Here is a 19,541-nt window from a genome sequence, read left to right as displayed (position 1 = left end):
CATCCTGTCAAGCATCCTGTCCAGGTGTCCTGACCCTATGCCTTTTCATAGAATCGTCAAGTTTGGAAGAGGCCTTTCTAATCAAGCCTAACCATCAACAGAGCATTATCACTGGGACCTCTAAACCGTGTCACCCAGCACCATATCCAGATGCCTCCTGGACACCTCCAGGGATGGTGACTCCACCACTTCCCTGCCCAATCTATTTCAGTGCCTGACCACCTGAACAGTAATTTTTATTTTTAATACGTAATCTGAATTAGAATCTGAATTTTACCCATACGGGCCCTGGGCTGTCCAGGGAGGGCTCGGGAAGGAGGATGCCGTGTCGGCAGGACCCTCCGGGCAGGCTCTGTCAGCGCTGTCCCCGTCCCTGCTGCCCGCGGGCGGTGGAGGGATGGGGAGGTGCCGGTCTGCGGGCAGCCCCCCCGGTCCTCTAGCGGCGCAGGAGGAGCCTGCCGGGTGCCGGGCGGGCAGGCAGGGCAGGGCAGGGCAGGGCAGGGCCGGGGTCGCTGCTCAGCCCCGGGTCCCGCTCGGGGACCCCGCTGTGCCCGGAGAGCGCGGCCACCACAGCCCCGCCCTGGTGACGTCATACCCTATCCTGGGTGACGTCACCGCCGCGCGCGCCCCGCCGGCTTTAAATTTTAAACCGGTGGCGGCGCCCAATCGGCTCAGTCCGCGCGCTGGCCACGCCCCCCATCGTCACTGCCTCTCGCCAATGATGTGGCAGCGCTCTGCGCGCGGCTGGCCAATCAGCAGCGAGAAGCCCTCTCACCGTCCCACCCCTCCGCCCTCCCGCTCCCCGTTCTCCGCCAATGGGAGAGGGAGGCGCGGGGAGTGGGCGCGGCGGGAGCTCCGCGGCAGCCAATGGGGGCCCGCGCTAGGCGAGGGCGCGAGCGGCCGTACCGGCGGGCGATGGCGGCGGCGGCGTGAGGGGCCCGCGCCATGTCGTGCTCGCACAGCGCCGTGTTCCTGCTGGACACCGCCGGCCCCGCGCGCCGCGAGCGGCTCCAGCGCGGCGCCCTCCGCCTGCTCACCCTCCTGGGCTGCCGCTTCGGCCTCTCCCGCCTCCGCTGGGCCTTCCGCTTCTTCGACTCGCTCGGCGGCCGCGGCGGCGCCTCGCGGGGCGGTGGGTTCCGCCCGCCGGGGCCCCGCGCCTGGGAGCGGTTCGAGGAGGAGCTGGCGGAGCGGATCGGGGCACGGGCTCCCGCCGCCCTGCCCGGCCCCGCGCCCCGCGCTGCCCTCACGCACAGCGGGCTCAAGGAGACGCTGCTCGACTTCCAATGGGACCGGCCGGAGATCGCGTCCCCCGCCAAGCCGCCCCGCAGGAGCCGCAGGACGGGGCTGGCCGCTCGGGAGCCCCCGGAGGCACCTCCCGAGGGCTTCGTGAACGCCGTGTTCCTGTTCTCGCCCTGCCCGCACTCGCGGAGGGAGCTCCGGCAGTTCGTGTCGGGGAACGACGCCCCCTCCTCCCCTGGAGAGCCGCCCTCGGCGCAGGAGCTGGCGGAGAAACTCCTGCCCAAGAGTGTGCAGGAGTTGCTCGTGGAACAGAAAATCAGCCTGTTCTGGGTGGACACTGCCGACTGGGCTCAGGTAACGGCGTCACACGGCGCAGCTTTTAGCTGTGAGCACTAGCGGGATATCTGCCACGCTGCTTTCTGGCATGAGTAATCTTTGGGTGGTAGGGAATCACGCCAAGGTTCACTCACTGCCACATAATCCTCAGCAAGGGACTGAAATCTGGCGTGTAATCATCTACATGGAGACTGAGATACATCTGCAGTGGAGTAGCTGTACAGTGTTTATTTATGGGATGTCTTGTGCTTTGACTTAGAGGGGTGTTACATCTGTTCAGAATTGCAGATAAGCAGCCTGATAGTTCAGGTGTGTAGATACCAGATTTAAAAAAAAATTGGCTTGAAAATATTGCTAACTTAATTCACTGGGAGAAGTATTTACTTTGTTAGGTTCCTATGAAGGCTGATAAAGCCCATAAAAACCCTCAGAAGGCACCGTGTTTAGATGCTGTGGATATGTTTCATATGACAGCTTTTCTGAAAAAGTGCAATCTTTATTTGTTTACATGAAAGCTCTCTCACTGCCAACCTTAACCTGAGACCTCTCTGTTACTTTCATTTCAGGTGATCGAATGCCCGGATCATGGTGGCTACTGGACAATGTGTGAAGTGATTCACCAGATGGGAGGCACCATTTTGCCAGCTGAAACCTTGGTGCACTGTTTGAGTCACCCCAGTGCAGATGTTGCTTCTGGCTTCCTTGGAGACTCCAGGTTCCCAGAGCCACAGGCTGTGCCTTGGGCCAGGCTTCTGCCCCTGGATGGGACTTTGAACTGTTTGTTCTCCAGGCCATCTCTGTATCGATCAGTGTTCCCTCAGCAAGAAGGAACTTTGTTTCTCAGCATGCCCGGTAACTAAAAAAAAAATAAAAATATATAGATGTGCCTGGTAGTAACTGATCTCTCATGCAGGGTCCTTGATGAGCTTCCCTTGTGAATAATGTGTGTAGAAGTAGCTTCACATATTTCAAAGCCTAGGTGTTTTTCTTTTAAAGTTCGTGGCTTGTGCTCTACTTCTGATATGAGGACTGTGGGCCCATGTTTCTGATTTAGCCTCTTCAGTTTGCCATGCTCCTAGATGTTTGGATGAAGAGCTCTTTGCTGGTCCCACCTTGTAGAGGTGTACTCCCTTTTCTCATACAAGTATTTGATTTAGCTAAAATAAGAACACAGATTAAAAGCCCTTTCCAAAGACAACAGATCAGCTGTAAAGCAGCATGCAGGATGCATGGGGTCTTTCTTTAGTGGTGCGTCCATGCACTCAGCTCCTTGGGAGCATGGGGAGGAGGTCAGTTCTGCAGCACACTTACTGTGGAGTATATTCCCCGTTTAATCTTGGAACTCACTTTTTTTGCCATTGAAATTGTCCCTTCACCTTGATGGAAAAGGGTTGCTTTCAGACTTTTTCATTATCCTGTCCTTTCACAGGAGGGAAGAAGCAGGAAAGCTGTGCTGTGATCCTGGAACCTCTCGCCATGAGCCAAAGACAACTGCAGTGTCCGGTCAGCATTGTCGTGAAAGGAAGCTTGACAGGCTGGAGCTTGGCACAGGCTGGCCACTTCCTCACAGAGAGCTGGATACTGCAGAGCTCACAGGCTGAGCAGGGAGAGTGGAGCAGGTCTCTGTTTCATCAGCTGTTGAGGAGTCTGGTGGCTGAAGGACTGCATGTGGTAAATCTTCATCTTTGCCTTAAACTGATATCTGCTCTGAAATGAACTGTGACAGAAGGGGTGGCAGTTTCATGTTGTGAAGGCAGTTATAGACTCTGTACTGCAAATTGCTCATTTGAAGCTAAATTCTGAACATTTTTTTTGAGCTCATGTAACTCTATAACCTGCTTGTAAGGTATCTGTGCTCCTTAGGTCTCTATATTTCTAGATAATGTAAACTCTTCTCTTTTTCCCTTTTTTTTCTTTTTAAATGCAGATTGCTGAAGTATCTCAGTCTAAAACTTGGTGCCCCTGCGCTGCTGTTCTGTCACCTCTTTCTGGGGATACTGCTGTTCTGACTGTGCTTGGTCCTGAGAAGACTGCTGGAATTCAGGGATGCGGCCTTGAAGGAGCTGTAGTGGAAGACTCTTCACAAGACTCTGCTACTCACCTGCCAGAGATTGTGAATAGTGTGTTGAGTAAAATTGACATGTCAGTGGAAGATTCTCTGGCCAGTCTGGGTAGGTGTCAGGAAATGCAAAACTCACCATCTTTTGATCATCTCCATATCTGCAGTAGAAAAAAATCTAAAGTTAATGATTTTCTCCTTGAGGAGTCTCATTTCTGGGACTTGTTCATTGTGTCATCTGTGGCTAAGGCCTTGTGATGTGATGCAGAAAGAAATCTGTATGGGTGTAGCTTTCTGTTTTATTGAGAGTGTTAGTTTCCATTAGCTTGCAGATAAAACACAGCTACATGTGCCTGAGGACATGCTTTCAGAAGGAGGCTTCCTAAAATGTGTCTCATGGGCCATCCCTGGCCAGTAAAGCCTTTGGGTGGGACTGCAGCAAGGATGCTGCTTTTACATCAGTGTTTTGTGTTAGAGTCAATCTTCTGATATCATAGAATGCATCTTTCATAGCCAAGACATTCTGATGTCTTGGCTATGAAATTGTCTCAAGGATCAAAGGTTTGTGAACCTCTGTCTTTGAGCTCCTGTGAAGCTTCCACCACTTAGTTCAGCTTTTCTCATTTTTGAGTATGTGTGTGTCTGTACAGGAGAAGAAGCTCCAGTGCCAGAGTGGGTCCAACGGGAGCTGTCCCATACAGGGGGCTGGCATCCTTCAGTGCTGGAAGCGTGGTATCCTGCATCCAATGCTTGTGGAGCAAGCTCAGATCTGATGGAGTCATTCAGGTATTTTTCTGAATGTCTCTGAGCAATAATCGAGGATTTCTGCTTCCTATTAAGGGAGTATGGCTGTAGCATTGCTTAGAGTTCTAGAATTCTACTGCTTTTATTTCTGTTCTCAGTTTACTGGTGGCTTATCTCTTTGTGGGGTATATAGACAAAAGAAACTGGGAACAAGATGTTTGGGTATCAGTTTGCATGGATTAAAATCTTTGTAGTTTCAGGAGTTATAAAGGTCACTTAAAATGACCTTAAGCTACTTGGGAAATGGCAAATTTCAGCTTTTATGGGATGGTAAGATCCAGTGCAAGATACTGAATATATGGTTGTGTTCTCACAGTTGGTGTTTATTTGGAATGAGTAAACTTGCTTTCTTGAAAGAGCTTGCTGAGTGGAACAAAAGAGCCTAATGCAGGGTAGTTCAGGAAGCACAAAGCTGCTCATTTAATTTTGTGGTACAGATCAGTGCCATGTCCATTGCACATTAATGTAATGCTTGTTTCCAGCATTTTAAGAGGGTTTGGGTTTTCTGCATCTCCTAAGTGTGTTGGGGAACAGGTGCTGGAAGAATTACTAATGTCTGCTACTTGCACTATATTGCTGCAGACTGGAATCTAGAAGAACCTTGTTTCTGTCTACAGGAGGGAAGGGATGTGCTTCCTACTCCCACCTTCTTTTGGTAACTGTATTGTTCTTTCATACAGGCTCCTGCAGGTTCCTTGTGCTAACAGGAAGGATGGTGCAGACCAGTCTGATGTGGAGCTCTCAGAAAGTCTATCTGAGCTGTACCAGAGAAAATTCAGTGAAACCTCTGCTGCAGCTGGACCAGGAAATAGCAAAAAAAGACGTATGTATAGTTTGGGGTTATATGTGTGTGTTGTCAATAAAAGATGATGCATGAACTCCAGAGATCTGTACTCTTACGCAGTGCTTTAGATATTTTTTTATTTAGGGACAGTCTCATTTGCTTATTAGTATTAGGTTAGTCCTGTAGTAGAACACAAATTATTGTAATTCAGGGCTGTGCAGTGAGTGACAAAGCTGTTAAAAGCAGCATGCAGAGCTTTGCAGTTTAATTAGCTGTTGAAACAGGGACTGCTTCAACTACTAGTAAGTATTGCAACCTCTCAATTTTGTTCTAATTAGAGAAATAAAACACTTTTTTACTAGAAGAGTTTAATCATTGCATTTCTCTGCACTAACTACAGTTGACTTTACCTTAGCCTCATGTATCTGCAAGTCCTGCTGTCAGCTGTTTCTATTTCTGTGACATAAGATTGCTGCCTATATATATATAACTTCTGATTAAACCTGTGTAAGTTCTTATGCAGAGCAATACGCACCTGGCTTTTTATTTGGAGAAGTAGCTGCCTACTACACTGCCTATATGTTGATTTCACAAGGAACTACCAATCTTTTGGGCCATGTTTTCCTCTAGGAGGAAATTCTGGATTACTAAGGTCACGGTAATCCAGAATTCACTGTTGTTCTCTACCTTGGATAGAGTTCCTGCCCCAGTGTACCTGATGGTAGAACTCTCTCTTCTGGCATTGCAGGTGGAGTTCCCCGAACTCCTGTCAGGCAGAAGATGAAGACCATGCCCAGATCCCTGCAGATGCTCAATGTAGCAAGACTGAATGTAAAAGCTCAGAAGTTTCAACCTGATGCTGTGCCACCAGCAGTGAATGAGAAGGTTCCACAGAAGCTTTCAGCAAAAAGATTGGATGAAAAGGCGGAAGGAAAGACAAAAGCACTTAAAATATCAATTGGTGCGTGTTGAGTCCTGTTATCTTTCTGTCTTGATACATTCCATATGAACTCTTGAAATCCTGATAGAGGAGTCATGGAGGATTTTTATGGAAGGGAGAGCAAAGGATAATAATGGAATATTCAGTACCAAGGAGCAGATCAGTGTTGAGTTTCTGTATCTTCAGCATGGCAAAGAGTAGACTTTTTTTTCCCACCCTTCTGCCATTTAGTTTCTGATTCTTTACAAACTGGTGTTACAGCTGCTTCTGGGGTCTGATTCTTTCTTGCCTTGTATTCATCTCTGAAAAAAACAGTAGGGATTTACTTTTAAAATTTTTTTAACCAAAAGAAATAGAGGGAAGCACTCATCAAAGTATAACTGGAAATGTAGTCCTGTTTATTAATTAGGCAGAAATAAAGGGCATTTCTTGACTGCTTCAGTAGCCTGAAAGTTTGCTGATCTTAAGCAAACTTTGTTGATTATAGGACTGATTTATCTTATGTCATGGGCCTGAACCTGGGACAGCCTCTGTTAGTGTGCTGTGGTCTGGATGCATCATTGCTGGAGGAAATATTTATTACCTCCTCTGTTCCCTGCTTCATCTGGGGTGCGTATTTTATCAGGAAGGTGTGGTGAAGATGCATTTAGTTAATGGAGACCATTTCCTTGCAGACTTCCAAACAGAGGAGGAGCTGCAGTCCCACTTAACTGCAAGCTACCAGAAGGCTGTTGCTGAGGGAATTCCCTCATCTGTGTGTGCCCAGAATATGATCATGGCCATTAAAAGGTTCTTGAAAATACAAGATGCTAAAGAGAAAGAGGTAGGTGAGAGCATGTGGGCAGGTTGTTACTGATCTGGAAGTTAGAATTTTTACTACTTTTCCTTCATTTTCTGTAAGGTTTTCTGTGGAGGTGTACCATGGTCACTGACAGCTTCTATCTGTGAGGGTTCAATAGTAAAAAACTGGATGCTTGTAAAAAATGTAGGAAAATCCAGTTCAGCTGTCAGTTTAGAACGTTGCTAAATGTTGCAAGACATCTTACAAATTCTGATTTCAAAGACAGTATTTAAATAAATAAATACATACTTGAAAACTGTATTTTAAAGAAGGTGCATCTTCTGTTTTTGCATTACATGGCAAATCTAGGCCTGGCTTTGTCAGGAAAGAGAAATTGTTCAAGGTATTTCTTACAATCTTTAGCACTATTTATAGGCTTACAATAATCTGAAACCAAAAATGGCAAACCTGTGATTAATTTAATAAAAACACTGTGAGACACAAATAAAAAGTGGATCCAGAGTGAAGAAGGCCTGGAGCTGTGAGCAAGAGACCTCTGTGATTTCAAGCTCTGAGTTGTTTTATTTCATAACTCTGCTACTGAAAGGAAAAAGTAATTCCTTTCCTTGAAAGAAAAGGAAAAAACTGTACTTCCAAAAGAATTGGTTGGGTTGGTAACTGGGGGACAAGGGAGGAGCCTGCCCTGCAGATAGGGAACAGTTTTGAAGTTCTTGCTGTCATTATGTATCTGTAGGTGGCCTGTGTGGGAAGAGTCAGAAACCATCTCCTGAAGACCAGCAAAACGCTCAGACAACAGCATGGCTCACAGAAGGAGACCAAAGTCAGAGAGTATGAGACACTGTATTTACTTCAGCTTCTGAGATACTGTGGAGTTGGTTAGCAGTTTTTAATGGTGGCTTTTTTCTACAACTGGAAAAGTATTTACATGGGACAAATATTTCAAGGGTAATCTCTGGTTGCAGTAAAACCATTTCATTAAATGCAAATATCCCCGTGCTGTGTGATAAGCACTGCAGCCAATATCTGGAGTGAGGTATCTCCCTTGCCACCCAAATGAAATGCTAACTAAATATTGCTGTCAAAAGGAACCACTTCCCTTCCCATTGCTTTTTTGAGCACACCTTTTGCAGTAAATCTGCTGTTTGCAGTAGAAAAAGAGGTGAGGATAATTACTTGTTTCCTTAGGTGCCGACTTCAGGTATTTTTGCGCCTTGAGTTGTGCCTTCAGTGCCCTTCACTGCAAAGTAACGCTGAGGAAATGGAGCAGCTGTTAGAAGAGGCAAGTAAAGTATAAACCAGGTTGTGTTTCTGCATGGCACTAGAAAATGTGAACCTGGAACCTGCTTTTCCTTTGATTTTACACTAATACTTCATATTCCTTACTAAAATATCTGGTGCTGCAGCTGGCACAGCTTAATCCATTTTGCCACCTGACTTTCTCTTCCAGGTGACAGATATGCTGCGCATCTTATGTCTGACTGAAGACCCAGCCTATCTTACAAAGTTTCTAGAGGAAATATTAGAAGTGTAAGTTATTTAGCATGACTTATGTATTGCTGGGGACTATGGTTTGGGTCAGATGTTGTCTGTGAGTAGAGAGCAATCAACAGCTTTAATTTACTGCATCTTTGTAATTCTCAGAAATTTAGATGTGTTCTCTTTATTATGCTTATATTTTGGTAAAAGAAAAAGTAACTGATAAGCAAATAAACTAATTAAAAAACCCAGTTGATATTCTAGTTGACAACCCATTTTGTTGTTTTTAAATGGGCATGTAAGGACAAGGATTTAGTTCACACCTTGGATTTGAAATACCAGAGTTTTGAGGAGGGGTGTATTTCATGTGTGTTCTCTCCGGTGCTCCAGGTATATGAATTCTATACCGAAGACCCTTGGAGATATTTATTATGGTCTGGGTACACAAATACCTCCGAAGCTGGCATCTGTTCTGCCTTCAGACTTCTTCAGTGATGACTCCATGACTCTGGATAGCAAATCTCCAGGCCTTCCTCCCTCTTTATCATCTGTCTTAACTCCCAGTGCTGTTTGCACTGAGAGCGATCAGCTGGAGGAGCTGCGCACCAGATCTGCCAAAAAGAGAAGGTAGTACCTCCAAACAGGAGGCAGCTTTTTGTTGACTATAAAACCACAGTCTTGATTCTCTACTTGTATCTTATGCAAAAGTAGATTTCAGAAGCATCTTCCATGAGAGGAAAAGCATGCTAAGCTGTGCAGTAGCTAACCTATATTGCTAAAAGTGATTTACTGGAGATTTGTGTTGGGGGTTCTGTGTTCATATCAGCAAATTGTGAATGAATTCCAATACCAGCCTTAGGAGTAGCTTTTTATATTGCAAATCGTATCCCAGTGTTGTAGTAAGTGAGGTATCAACGTAGTTTGCAATTTGAATTTAGGTAAACACTTCCTATCTCTTGAGTCACACCTAATTTTAATCGTCAGTGGGCTGACAGCTGTGCTGTTGATCCTATTTTAACTTAATTTTTGTGTGTTTTCTGAAGGAATAATGTGTTAGCCAGACACAGGAGCATGACAGAAGCACCACAGAACTTGCGTCAAATTGAGATTCCCAGGGTAGCCAAGAACCCCATCAGAAAGGTAAAACTCTTCCAGAAGGATTGTCTGTGAGTTGTGATGCTTGACTGCAAAAACTCTTGCTCTGTATTCCCTTAGTAAGTGTGCCCTGTATCAGCTGTACAGAGATCAAATTGTTTTGTAGGAAAAATTGAAATAATGTGTGGTTCTGAGCTTGTAGTTAATATTCATTCTTAAGCATAGCATTGCACTGCTGCTGAGGCTGATTTCTCATTTGTTTCAGGAGAAGTCGCATTCTTACCTTGCCACTGAGAAGTCCCAGCAGATGCCTTTGCTGCAGAAAGAGGCAGTGCAAGGTATATTGACTTCTGGCTTGTTCATGGAAAGGTGCATCTTCAGCACATGTTGTCCCTGTAAATTTTACTGAGCCATGATGAAATTATGCTGAGGCATGCTGGAAATCTGAAGGAAGTTTTGCTGAGTTGTGCAGAAACTTTGAGGGGAAAAAAATATGTGGTATTCTGTGTACTCATACACAGAAAACTTAAATTTGGTGTCCTCAAAAGAAAACCTTGACTCTTGAAATTATTTCCAACTTCTCTGTCCTGAAAAGAGAATGGGGACAAGAATTAACTATATCTGAAAATAGGATATATCCCCACAAATACCTCATAAAAATAAATCTCACGTGTGTTCTCGGAACCAAGATGTGCTTTGGTTGAGATTTTGTAGTGCACCTAATGTTTCACGTGGGACACTGACTGTCTGCTTTTTCTGCTGTGGCATCTGCTTGTAGCTTATTGCTGGAATAATGCAAATAATAACAAATTCAGAAGAGAAGGCTGGAATGGATTTAGAGGAGGACATGTTCCAGTAGCAAGAAAAATAACTTTTCAAAGCTTTTTAGCCTCTAAAAAGTTGTCTTTCTATGCTGGTATATAGTTTTATCCCATGTCACCTGACAAAATTACCTTTGGGGGTTTTTTTTCCTTTCTTTTTTTTTCTTCTCTTTTCCTTGTATTCTGATCTTTTCTTGCTTTTCTTGCTTCACAGAGGTTACAAAGGTAAGGAGGAATCTCTTCAATGAAGAGATACTTTCACCATCAAAAAGATCACTGAAAAAGATGCTTAGAAGCCAGTCAGTGTCTGCTGTGGAAGGCCTAAAATACAAATGCACCAGTGAGGGCAACAAAGGTAGGATATGACTTCCACATTGTTGTGGAAGAGCTTTTGCTAAAATTCCTATTTTTGCATTCTCAATTCAATGATACAATTATGATCTGTTTTTTATAAAAAGATAAAAGGAGGTCATTGTTGTGGTGTTTGGAGGGTGAACAATGATGATGTTAAAACTGAAACCTGTTTTTACTAAACTCTTTACATCTTGTAAAGAAAATGAAAAATGCTTGGTTAAAAAAGGATCTGTGAAATAAAGATGAATAATGAAAGTTATCTCAGTAGGTTAACTATGTCTGACATGGTACAATACTGAGGGAGTGGGAGGGAGGTGTAGACACTGGACTGAAATAATGATAGCTTGTGAGTTCTGGGAGACAGCACAGTGGTTCTGTATTGACTTAAGAATGACTATTGCCATTCTTAAGCTGAAGCCTGTACAAAACTGTGTTTATTTATTTGTTCCAAGTGCTTTATAATGGTGTGATGTTACAGCTCTTGCATGATTTTTAGATCATCGCAAGTTATTGACCAAGAGAGTTGCAGAAACACCACTGCACAAGCAGGTGTCCAGGAGACTCCTACACAAGCAGATCAAGGGCCGGTGAGTTCTTTCTGAATTTCTTCAGTAACTATTGGCTACCTAATTAATGGCTAGGGACAGAATTACCAGGTATCATTGCAGTCAAAGATGAACTTCACTTAAGGCATCAAGAGAACCAGTGGAGGCTAAATGCCATTGCTTAAGTGGGGGGAAATACTGCTTGCTTCATCATGTAAGTCAGGCTGCTTTAATTCCTGCAGCTAATATCTGTTTAGGTTCAGTTGCTGATTCAAGGGCTTATGAAGAAAAGGCTCCTGCTGTGGGCTCCAGGCTGAATTGTAGCATTTTCTTTCATGTAGAACTGTTACCTGTACATCTAGGGAGCTACCAATACTTAATTACATGTCAGTAGGAGGCAAAGTGCTTACTGGTCACTCACTTAGAATAGGCCACAAAGCAATATATTGGTGTAGAATTGAGCATGCTTCTCAGTCTCTGTGGCAAGTTCTGTTCCTGTAAATGTGCTCAGTATGCTAAGCCCAAAATGTCTGTTGTTTCTCAAGGTCTTCTGATCCAGGTTGTGACACTGGTGTTGTAGAAGAGTCTCCAGAGAAGGCCATATATGGTAAGCACTGATTTTTCATTAAAGGTGGTTTGGCTTGTCGTAGCTTGTAAGATGAGTGTGCTTTGATTTGGTTAATTCATTAGAAGTCAGTCCAAAAGTGTTGTACTGTTTTGTTCTCACAGAACCACTTGCTGCTCACTGCTTTAACAGCTCTGTACAGTTTAAGTTAAGAAAGACAGGTAGATAGTAAGTCTTTTAAATGAAAAAACGTGAAGGACTTGAAGGGTGAACAAGATTCTGAGCTGCTATAATTACTGTCAAACCAGCACATGCTTATTTTTAATGTAACTTCACCATGTTGTGCTGTGACCCTGCTCTGATATCTGCTGTAACAGACAGCCACCTGGCTCTGGGGAGTATCTCTTATGTTGGCTACTGCTGTTCCTTTTCCCCAGAAGGGAAGAAAAAAACCAGCATGTCTGGGCAAGCAGGAAAATGAAATTTCTAGCAAAAAGAGACAAGAGCATTAACCCATCTTTTAACTTGGATGTAACTTGCATTGAACATGGTTTTTCTAGCATTCCTTTCCATATAATTGCTAAAGGGGAATGAGAGCAATCATTAGAGTAGGAGCATCATACTTTAGGAGATTTGTATGCATAAATTTTCCAAAATCCTCAAGAAAACTGACCATTTGCTTCACCTGCTGCCTTCCTGGATGAGACAGGTTATCTGTAGAGAAGTTTCTTCTGAGAGTATGTTCCTTGCAGTTGTGAACTGTTCCTAATGATGTGCCCATTGCTGAGGGGGAAAGAAAGCTCAGTCTCCAATGTCCTTGCCTTTTCAGAAGCAGGTTTGAGAAGAAGCCCACGCATCAAACAGCTGTCTTTGAATAGGACCTGCTCTGGTGCTTTCTATTCCACTACACAGCCCAGCTCAAAAAATTCACAGCACCTCCACCGGGGACAAGAAAAGGAGACCTGTAAACTGCAGGATGCAGAAGGTACTGAATGGGATTTGAGCAGACTGATACTGCTGATCTGAAAAGCTGACATGGATAGCTCTGAGTTTGATTTGATTTGGCTCTACAAGAGACTGTAAGAAGCTAAGAGCTGTCATGTAGCATCTTCCATAGACAGAAATTCATCCTCAGTAATTATTTTTTAATTGGTAATCTGAATTTTGAAGATGGTACGGCAGCTATTTCTATGATGAATTCACTGCCAACTTAACAAACCAGTCAGGCCCTTCTAACAGAATACCCCTGATTGTCAGTCTGCATTCCTTAAAAGCAGTGAAATCCTTGTAAAATATGGGACAGAAATCCTATAGCTTACTCTGTGGCGGCATAAAGCAATGACTGATGGGATCTTCTTTGCAGGCTTTCTCAGTAGGATTATCAGCTAAAAATGGTGACACTTAGTTCTTTATATTCCACTTATTAGAATCCTTAGTCATGAACCAGAACTATCTAAAGCTACAAGCTATAAATAGAATAAGAGGCTGAGGTATTTTATACATTTTTTTACCATTGGAGCACTCTTTCTAAAGATGGGTATTAATTTCATAATGGGAAATAACAATAATTCTAGTGAAGCTTTAACTCTTGGTTGGAAAAGAACATGCCAGGGATATGAGCTTTTTACACTACTTTTCCACACATCTGACGTGACTCAGACAATTGTGACACGTTACTTTGTGTTAGTTAAATTGTACTGTTCCATTTTATAGGCCTTAACCAGCATTCAGAGAGCCCCCCCATCCAGAGTCCCAAGAGGTTTTTCTTTGGTGCAGTCATTGACATGGGTAGTCCAGCAGGGAAGCATTCACCTGGAAGGAGGAGAACAAGAAAAGATTCCTTACACTTAGAGGAGCTCACCTCATGTCAGGTAGAAACAGTTACCTACCTCTCTTTCTCTTTCTTCCCATCCTTGTTTTCTTCTCCATTCATCAGTATCTTAACTTTAGTATTCATTAAGTCTCATGCAATGGGTTTTTTATCTTTCAAGTCTTGGGAAGTAAATATGAAGATGGATAGCTAATGAGATAGATAATACTCCTGGAGTAGAACAAGCATGATTCTTTAATATATTGTTTTTCCCCTGCAGACTCCTAGAAAAACACCTCCTAAATTTGCCCAGAAGCCGCTGAATTCTGCCGGTAAGCTCCCAAGGAGATCGCCTCGCTTTGTCCACAGGACACCTCAGAAGCTGGAGAAGACACCTGGCAGAAGTCCAGCAGCTAAGCAGACTGTAGCTAAATGTTTGGGAAAGTACTTTTCTCATCCTGCACAAAGGGTCAAGTCTCCATCTGCGCTAACTGACAGCAAGAAGGTTCACTCACTGCAAGTAACTGCTGAGGACTGCTGGGCAGCTCTAACACTTTCCCCTCCTTGCAAAGAGCCTGGCTGGCAAACACCAAAACGTGAAGGATTCACAGCCTCTGTATTACCTCCAACAGATTCAAATCCAACTGCTTCTTCTCCCCCCTCTGCCACCCCAGAAAGGTGTTTTACAGAACTTCAGACTCCAAGGCGTTCCTTGAGACACCTCTCAAAATTAGCATCTCCAGTTAGTGCTCGGAGGCAAATCCTCACAAAGGAAATTCAGGTGCAGTCAGATCAGTTGTCTCAAGCACCTAAAAGGATACCCAGGAAACTTGAAGATCCAGGTTCAAAGTTATGTACTAGCCCACTGAGTACAGAAATACCTCAACTTGCTGTGAGGCCAGAGCCTCTCTGCAGATCTCCACTCCATGAAGGTTCCACAAACACTGTGACAAGCTGCTCTGCTTCCCACACGCAGCCTGAGGAGTCTGAGTGGGAACCTGGTGCATCTAAACCATCTTCTCAAAAGACTCCAGGTCTTACTGGCACCTCACTGAGGTCCCTGCTTCACACACCCAAGCAGGCCAAACATGAACCAGGTTCTAGAGGAGAGAGCCTCACATGTGCAACGCTTACAGAAAATGAGGACAGTCATCATAATAGTGGTGGTAACTGTTCTGTGGAAAGCCTTCAGCTTCATCAGTCCCAAGTTACTGAAAATACTTCTGTATTGGAGAAAAATAAACAGATGGATAGAGTGTCTCAAAAGTCTCCTTCAAGGGAGGACTTTGAAAACTTGGAAAACCATTTGTCTCCAAAGCCTTTTGCTGGAGGGCAGGAACATGCACAGAATGCCGAGAGAGACTGTGAGCCATCAGTTAAGGGGGAGAACTGCAGTGCAAACACCTGTGAGTCCTTCCTAAGCGATTTGCAAACAGGTAGTGATGACTTGGAAGCAAGAACTGTGCTGAGGGAAGAATGTATGGGAGTGAAGGCTCCAAGTCTCAAGAGACGCTCCAGATCTGCCCTGAATGCTTCCCCTCCTATGCAGAAGTCTCCTCCTGCCTATTCCTTACGCTGTACTGCAGACAGGAGGCAGCGGGAGGCTGCGGCACGCATGGGGGAGCCTCAGCTTGCAGCCAAGTTCTCGACTCCTGAAAGTCGTGGCAAACTTCCTTCTGCCAGCTCGCCGACCTACGAGGTGGAAATTGAAATGCAAGCCTCAGGCCTGCCCAAGCTTCGCATTAAGAAAATTGGCTCTTGCTCATCCTTGGAAGTGCAGCCTGAAGCAAGTGCCAGCAAAGCCAGGGGAGGAGAAAGCCCCTTCAGTGATTTTGCTATGACCTGGTGCAGCAAGCACCCAGGAAAACTAGCAGCTGCCTGTGTTTCTCCATCCTGCTGCCGTTCTTTCCATAGTACACCTGGGAAAGGTGCAGGACAAACCTACATATGCCAGTCATACACCCCAACAAGCTGTGCCTCTACTGTCACCTCCCCGTTCCCATTGGACGCAGTTCTCCAGACACCTTCTCCAAAGCAGAAGGGGAAGACTACTCCTGATGCCATCAATGACTGGCCTCGGAGGAAGAGAGCAGCAGGCAGCACTGCTAGTGTGAGCTGTGGTCAGAGTGAGAGGAGTGCTGATGATCGGACATGGGCATCAGCAGGCAGAGAGAGAACAATGAGGATCTCAGAACACTGCAGCAGCAAAGGGACAAATACTCTTGGGGAATTTGAACTGGAAGGGATTTTCAGGCTCCAGGATCAGGCATCTCCTATTGACTCGGAACCGAGGGCTGATGAGGACTCTGCTGTGGGAACCTTTGGCTTGAAATCTCGGAAGCGGGTCTTTACTTACCTATCACCAGAAAAGGAGGAGAGCCACAGTGCCAAGAGATCATGTCCTGATAGGGGCAGCTTGGATCTCTCTGGCTTTTCCACAGATGAGGGCATCAGAAGTAAATCAAGGACAGACTCTGTGCTTCCTGAGAAACCAGGAGCATGTGCCCTCAAAGCACTGGAGCAGCACAGTTTTCTAGGGGATGATGATGTCTTCCTTTTGTCAGGTAATTAAAAGGCATGAAAGACACTCCACTGGAATTCAGATGTGGTTAAAACTGGGGGTTAGACTAAAACAAAAGCGCAGTTGTTTCCCATGTAATTATCCGAGGGAGAGTGAGGTGCAAGGGGAGTGACTTGTAGATGACATGGAAGATAGTTATGTGGAGAGGCACACTGGATATGAGGAGTATTTGCAATGGAAGAGAGATCAGAGAAATATGAAAGCGCAGAAAGACTTGGTCTTGGTGGGTTTAGTCCTGTGGATGTTGGTGTTTATTGCTGCTCCAGTTGTCTCTGCCAGTGGGAGTGGGCCACTTGAAGGTGCTACCAGAAGTTATTCCCTTGCTAGCAATAATGTATCAGGAGGTGTATAGGTTTAAGCTGCCTCTCAGCTTTTGCTGTGGGTACAGACAATTCAGCTAACCCTGGTGAAACAGGCTGTTCAGCTCTGTGAACAAGGATTTGTGAATTTCAAATACTTAATCCAGTATTGTTGTAGAAATTACAGGGGGCTGTGGCAGGTGTTGTTCTGTAGTTATTGCATGAAGCTTTGGTGTGTTTTCTCTTGCAAGGAAAGATATGTATACAGAGGCAGTGTCTTAACATTATCAGAGAAAAAAAGCCAAACCTTGAAGCAACATTAATCCATATTCAGGACATGAAATAATAGACTTAAGATGGTCCTGTAAGAGACTTTCTGTACCTACAGACCTTGTGTTTGTCTTTCTCTATCATTGAGGTTGTAACAGTTTTCTTCCAGGAAATGTGAATTATCTGTGTTTAATACAAGTGAAGTGATTTTCTGCTAATCCAGCTAAGAAAATTAAATGTGCTAAGAGCTGATTCCAGACTGCCATTTACCTTTCTCAAATGCTAAAACACCACTGTGACAGCCTAGAGTTTATTTCAGATAAACTCAAAGTATCACTTATACTGATGTCAGTTTTGAGGTAGCATAAAGGCTGTGGTGAGACAACATTTGAGTTGTTGAGTAGTTTTGCTGCAGCATCTCACTGTGCTTCTCCAGGCTCCACCCCACCCTTGAAGAGTGGACTTTGTGCCAGCAGCCTTCGAGCCCTGACCCAGTCTCCACTGCTGTCCCCACCGCCGGCTCAGAGGAAGCGTGTTCAAGGTAAGCACAGGAGAGGAAAGGCTGGGCCTCGAGCATTCTGCCTGTGCTCTCTGCTTGCCTCCGGTAATAAGAACAAAATCATGCTGTGCTGGGGGTGGGGCTTTGGGCAGAAAACCTGTATCTGCCACTGCTGTGTTCAGTGTTTCGATCTCATGTGCTTATAAGAAACTTGGCATGAACTGGGAAGTTTGGAAGGAGAGAAAAGTTGCTGAAGAATGAAGAGAGAGTAGCTACATGGGAAGTGTAACTTCCACTTGGTATTTGGCTTCTTGGAATCACCAGTGAATTCTGGTGAACTGTGGCTTTCACGTATTCTTTCTGTTTTTGTAGAAGAGGAATCTGATGCTGTCCAAATTACTGCCAACCAGGAGCTGTCTCCCTTCCACATCATGATTTCCAGGAGGCGTCGCCTTAGCAGGACTTACTCACGGAAAAAGCTGCTCAGTTGAAGTTTGGAGCCAGGCCAGCGTGGGAAACTTTGTATTGTCCCAGCTGTACAACACACCTTTTAACAAAGACTGGTTTTTGGTGCTAGACTGGAGCTGCCTTGTGTTGGTAGCATGGCAGTAGAAATAAGGACCACTCTAAAAATTCATGGTTTCTTCCTCCACTCAAAGCCTAGCTTGGTCTTTCTGCTAGTGGAACCTTAGAGTGAGTTCTGCAGTGAAGGGCCAATTCTCCCAGGTTAAGAGGGAGAATTGTCACTTTTCTACAGCTCTTGTAAAATAAACTGATGAATTTTCATTGTGTCCTTTAATCCAAAATCTGTATTTGGCTTGAGGGATGTGGGCTGCAGGAAGGAGGATGCTGGAGGCGAACGGGTACAGAACAAGCTGCGTGCTCCTGCTGTGTCTTGTCCTGATACTAAATGGATTCCTCTGTTAATTGCTTCCAGTTTGCCACAGCTTAGTGGGAAAATAACAAGCAGATTAATTAATTAGCCAAGTGCCAAGAGTACAGAAAAGGGGAAAGATAATTTAACTGGGAACATCTTTGTAGATCATGAATGGTTTGGTGTATCCGATCCTGGCTACTGCTGGATAAGCAGATGCTGATGGAGTGACTTCAGTGTCCTTTTCTGCAAACTTGCAGTGAGCCAGAGAGAATTGGCTGGAGAAGTGTCCTTGAGAAGTAAAACTTGGATGGAATAACTGGAAATGACAGTTTCAAGACTACTCTTCACCAAACTGAGTCATATGTAGTGATTTAGTTGCCTGTGACACAATTGTGTTCTAACCCCATGAAGAGAGCAGGAGCTGTGGTTCAGCCTGAGATGTAGCCTACAAGGGGCTGAATTTGTGCATAATATTGGAAGGGCTGAATTTTTTCCCTTGGGATAGTGATCTTGGGGAACTCACACCACTGTGTCTACTGACTGCACAGGAGGTGGAGAGCTATGAAGATGGTGTAAGGTCACCCTAAAACAAGGCATGGGAAACCAGAGGTTTGTTAGGTGGCTTTAAGGCTTTGAGGGGCTAGATGGGATTGAGTGGAGCTTGTGTCCTGGACACACTTTTTGTTGCAGGAAAGCTGCACCTCCTTCAAGGATGTGGAGTGACACAAGCTTGGAGCTCCAAATCTAGTACTTACTTTCAAGGAGCATGGATTGTTATTTTTCCTATTGAAGGTCTTTGTTTTCAACAGCAGGAAATGAAAGAGTCTGAACTTAATCTTGTGTAGCTCAGCCATATACAGAGCCCTCAGTAATATCCTCCCCTCAATGTCACACTACTACAGGCAAGGTCAAGGATGTAGGAGGTCAGAAGGTGGTTCTTATATCAAATGCTGGCTTTTAACTTGGTGTGTTACTCCTTAAGTAGTGGATGTGGTAGCTGTTCTCATTTCAGGCTGAAGCAGTGGCTTGTTTTTTAGGATCAAGTGGTCAAGCAGCCCTTTGCCCCTGCCTCTTGCCCTTCTTAAAGGAGATATCTTGGCTTTCATTTCTTGCTCTGCTAGAGTTAAACTTAGTCCCCCTTCCTGAGCTGTCAGTGTTAAGCTGCAGGATTGTATTTAGTCTCTCTTAAATCTTGACTGGAAGTTCTCTCAAGAATATGAAAACCCTGCTTAAAGCAGCTTAGAGACTGCAAGAGAAAAGCAGAACCAGAATTCTTTTTATCATGGACATTTCAGACAATTCTGCTGCTGGCTGGAGATGTTCTTCCTGCGGCAGTTTAATGTAGGAGGCCTACTAGATGTGGCTGGGACTACTTAAAACAGGTA

At 44.8% G+C, this 19,541-nt stretch overlaps 1 protein-coding gene across 1 annotated transcript; it reads left to right on the top strand.

Annotated features, from left to right (window-relative positions):
* Positions 1 to 945: 945 nt before the first annotated feature.
* Positions 946 to 17,820, top strand: TICRR (TOPBP1 interacting checkpoint and replication regulator; the record flags this gene model as incomplete). The annotated part of the gene is made up of 22 exons (XM_084213664.1): positions 946 to 1,593; positions 2,142 to 2,427; positions 3,005 to 3,246; positions 3,503 to 3,746; positions 4,285 to 4,420; positions 5,119 to 5,261; positions 5,971 to 6,183; positions 6,837 to 6,985; positions 7,698 to 7,792; positions 8,150 to 8,243; positions 8,412 to 8,491; positions 8,831 to 9,067; positions 9,484 to 9,580; positions 9,801 to 9,873; positions 10,571 to 10,711; positions 11,207 to 11,297; positions 11,801 to 11,862; positions 12,650 to 12,805; positions 13,534 to 13,691; positions 13,911 to 16,194; positions 17,217 to 17,321; positions 17,652 to 17,820. 22 exons carry the CDS (start codon positions 946 to 948, stop codon positions 17,768 to 17,770), a joined length of 5,853 nt encoding a protein of 1,950 aa, XP_084069790.1. The 3' UTR covers positions 17,771 to 17,820.
* Between the last annotated feature and the right edge of the window lie 1,721 nt (positions 17,821 to 19,541).

This window comes from Fringilla coelebs (assembly GCF_963513975.1).
Source record: "Fringilla coelebs genome assembly, chromosome: 12".
Classification (NCBI taxonomy): domain Eukaryota; kingdom Metazoa; phylum Chordata; class Aves; order Passeriformes; family Fringillidae; genus Fringilla; species Fringilla coelebs.
Note: the sequence above shows the minus strand (reverse complement) of the source record. Positions and strands in the feature narration are given on the sequence as shown.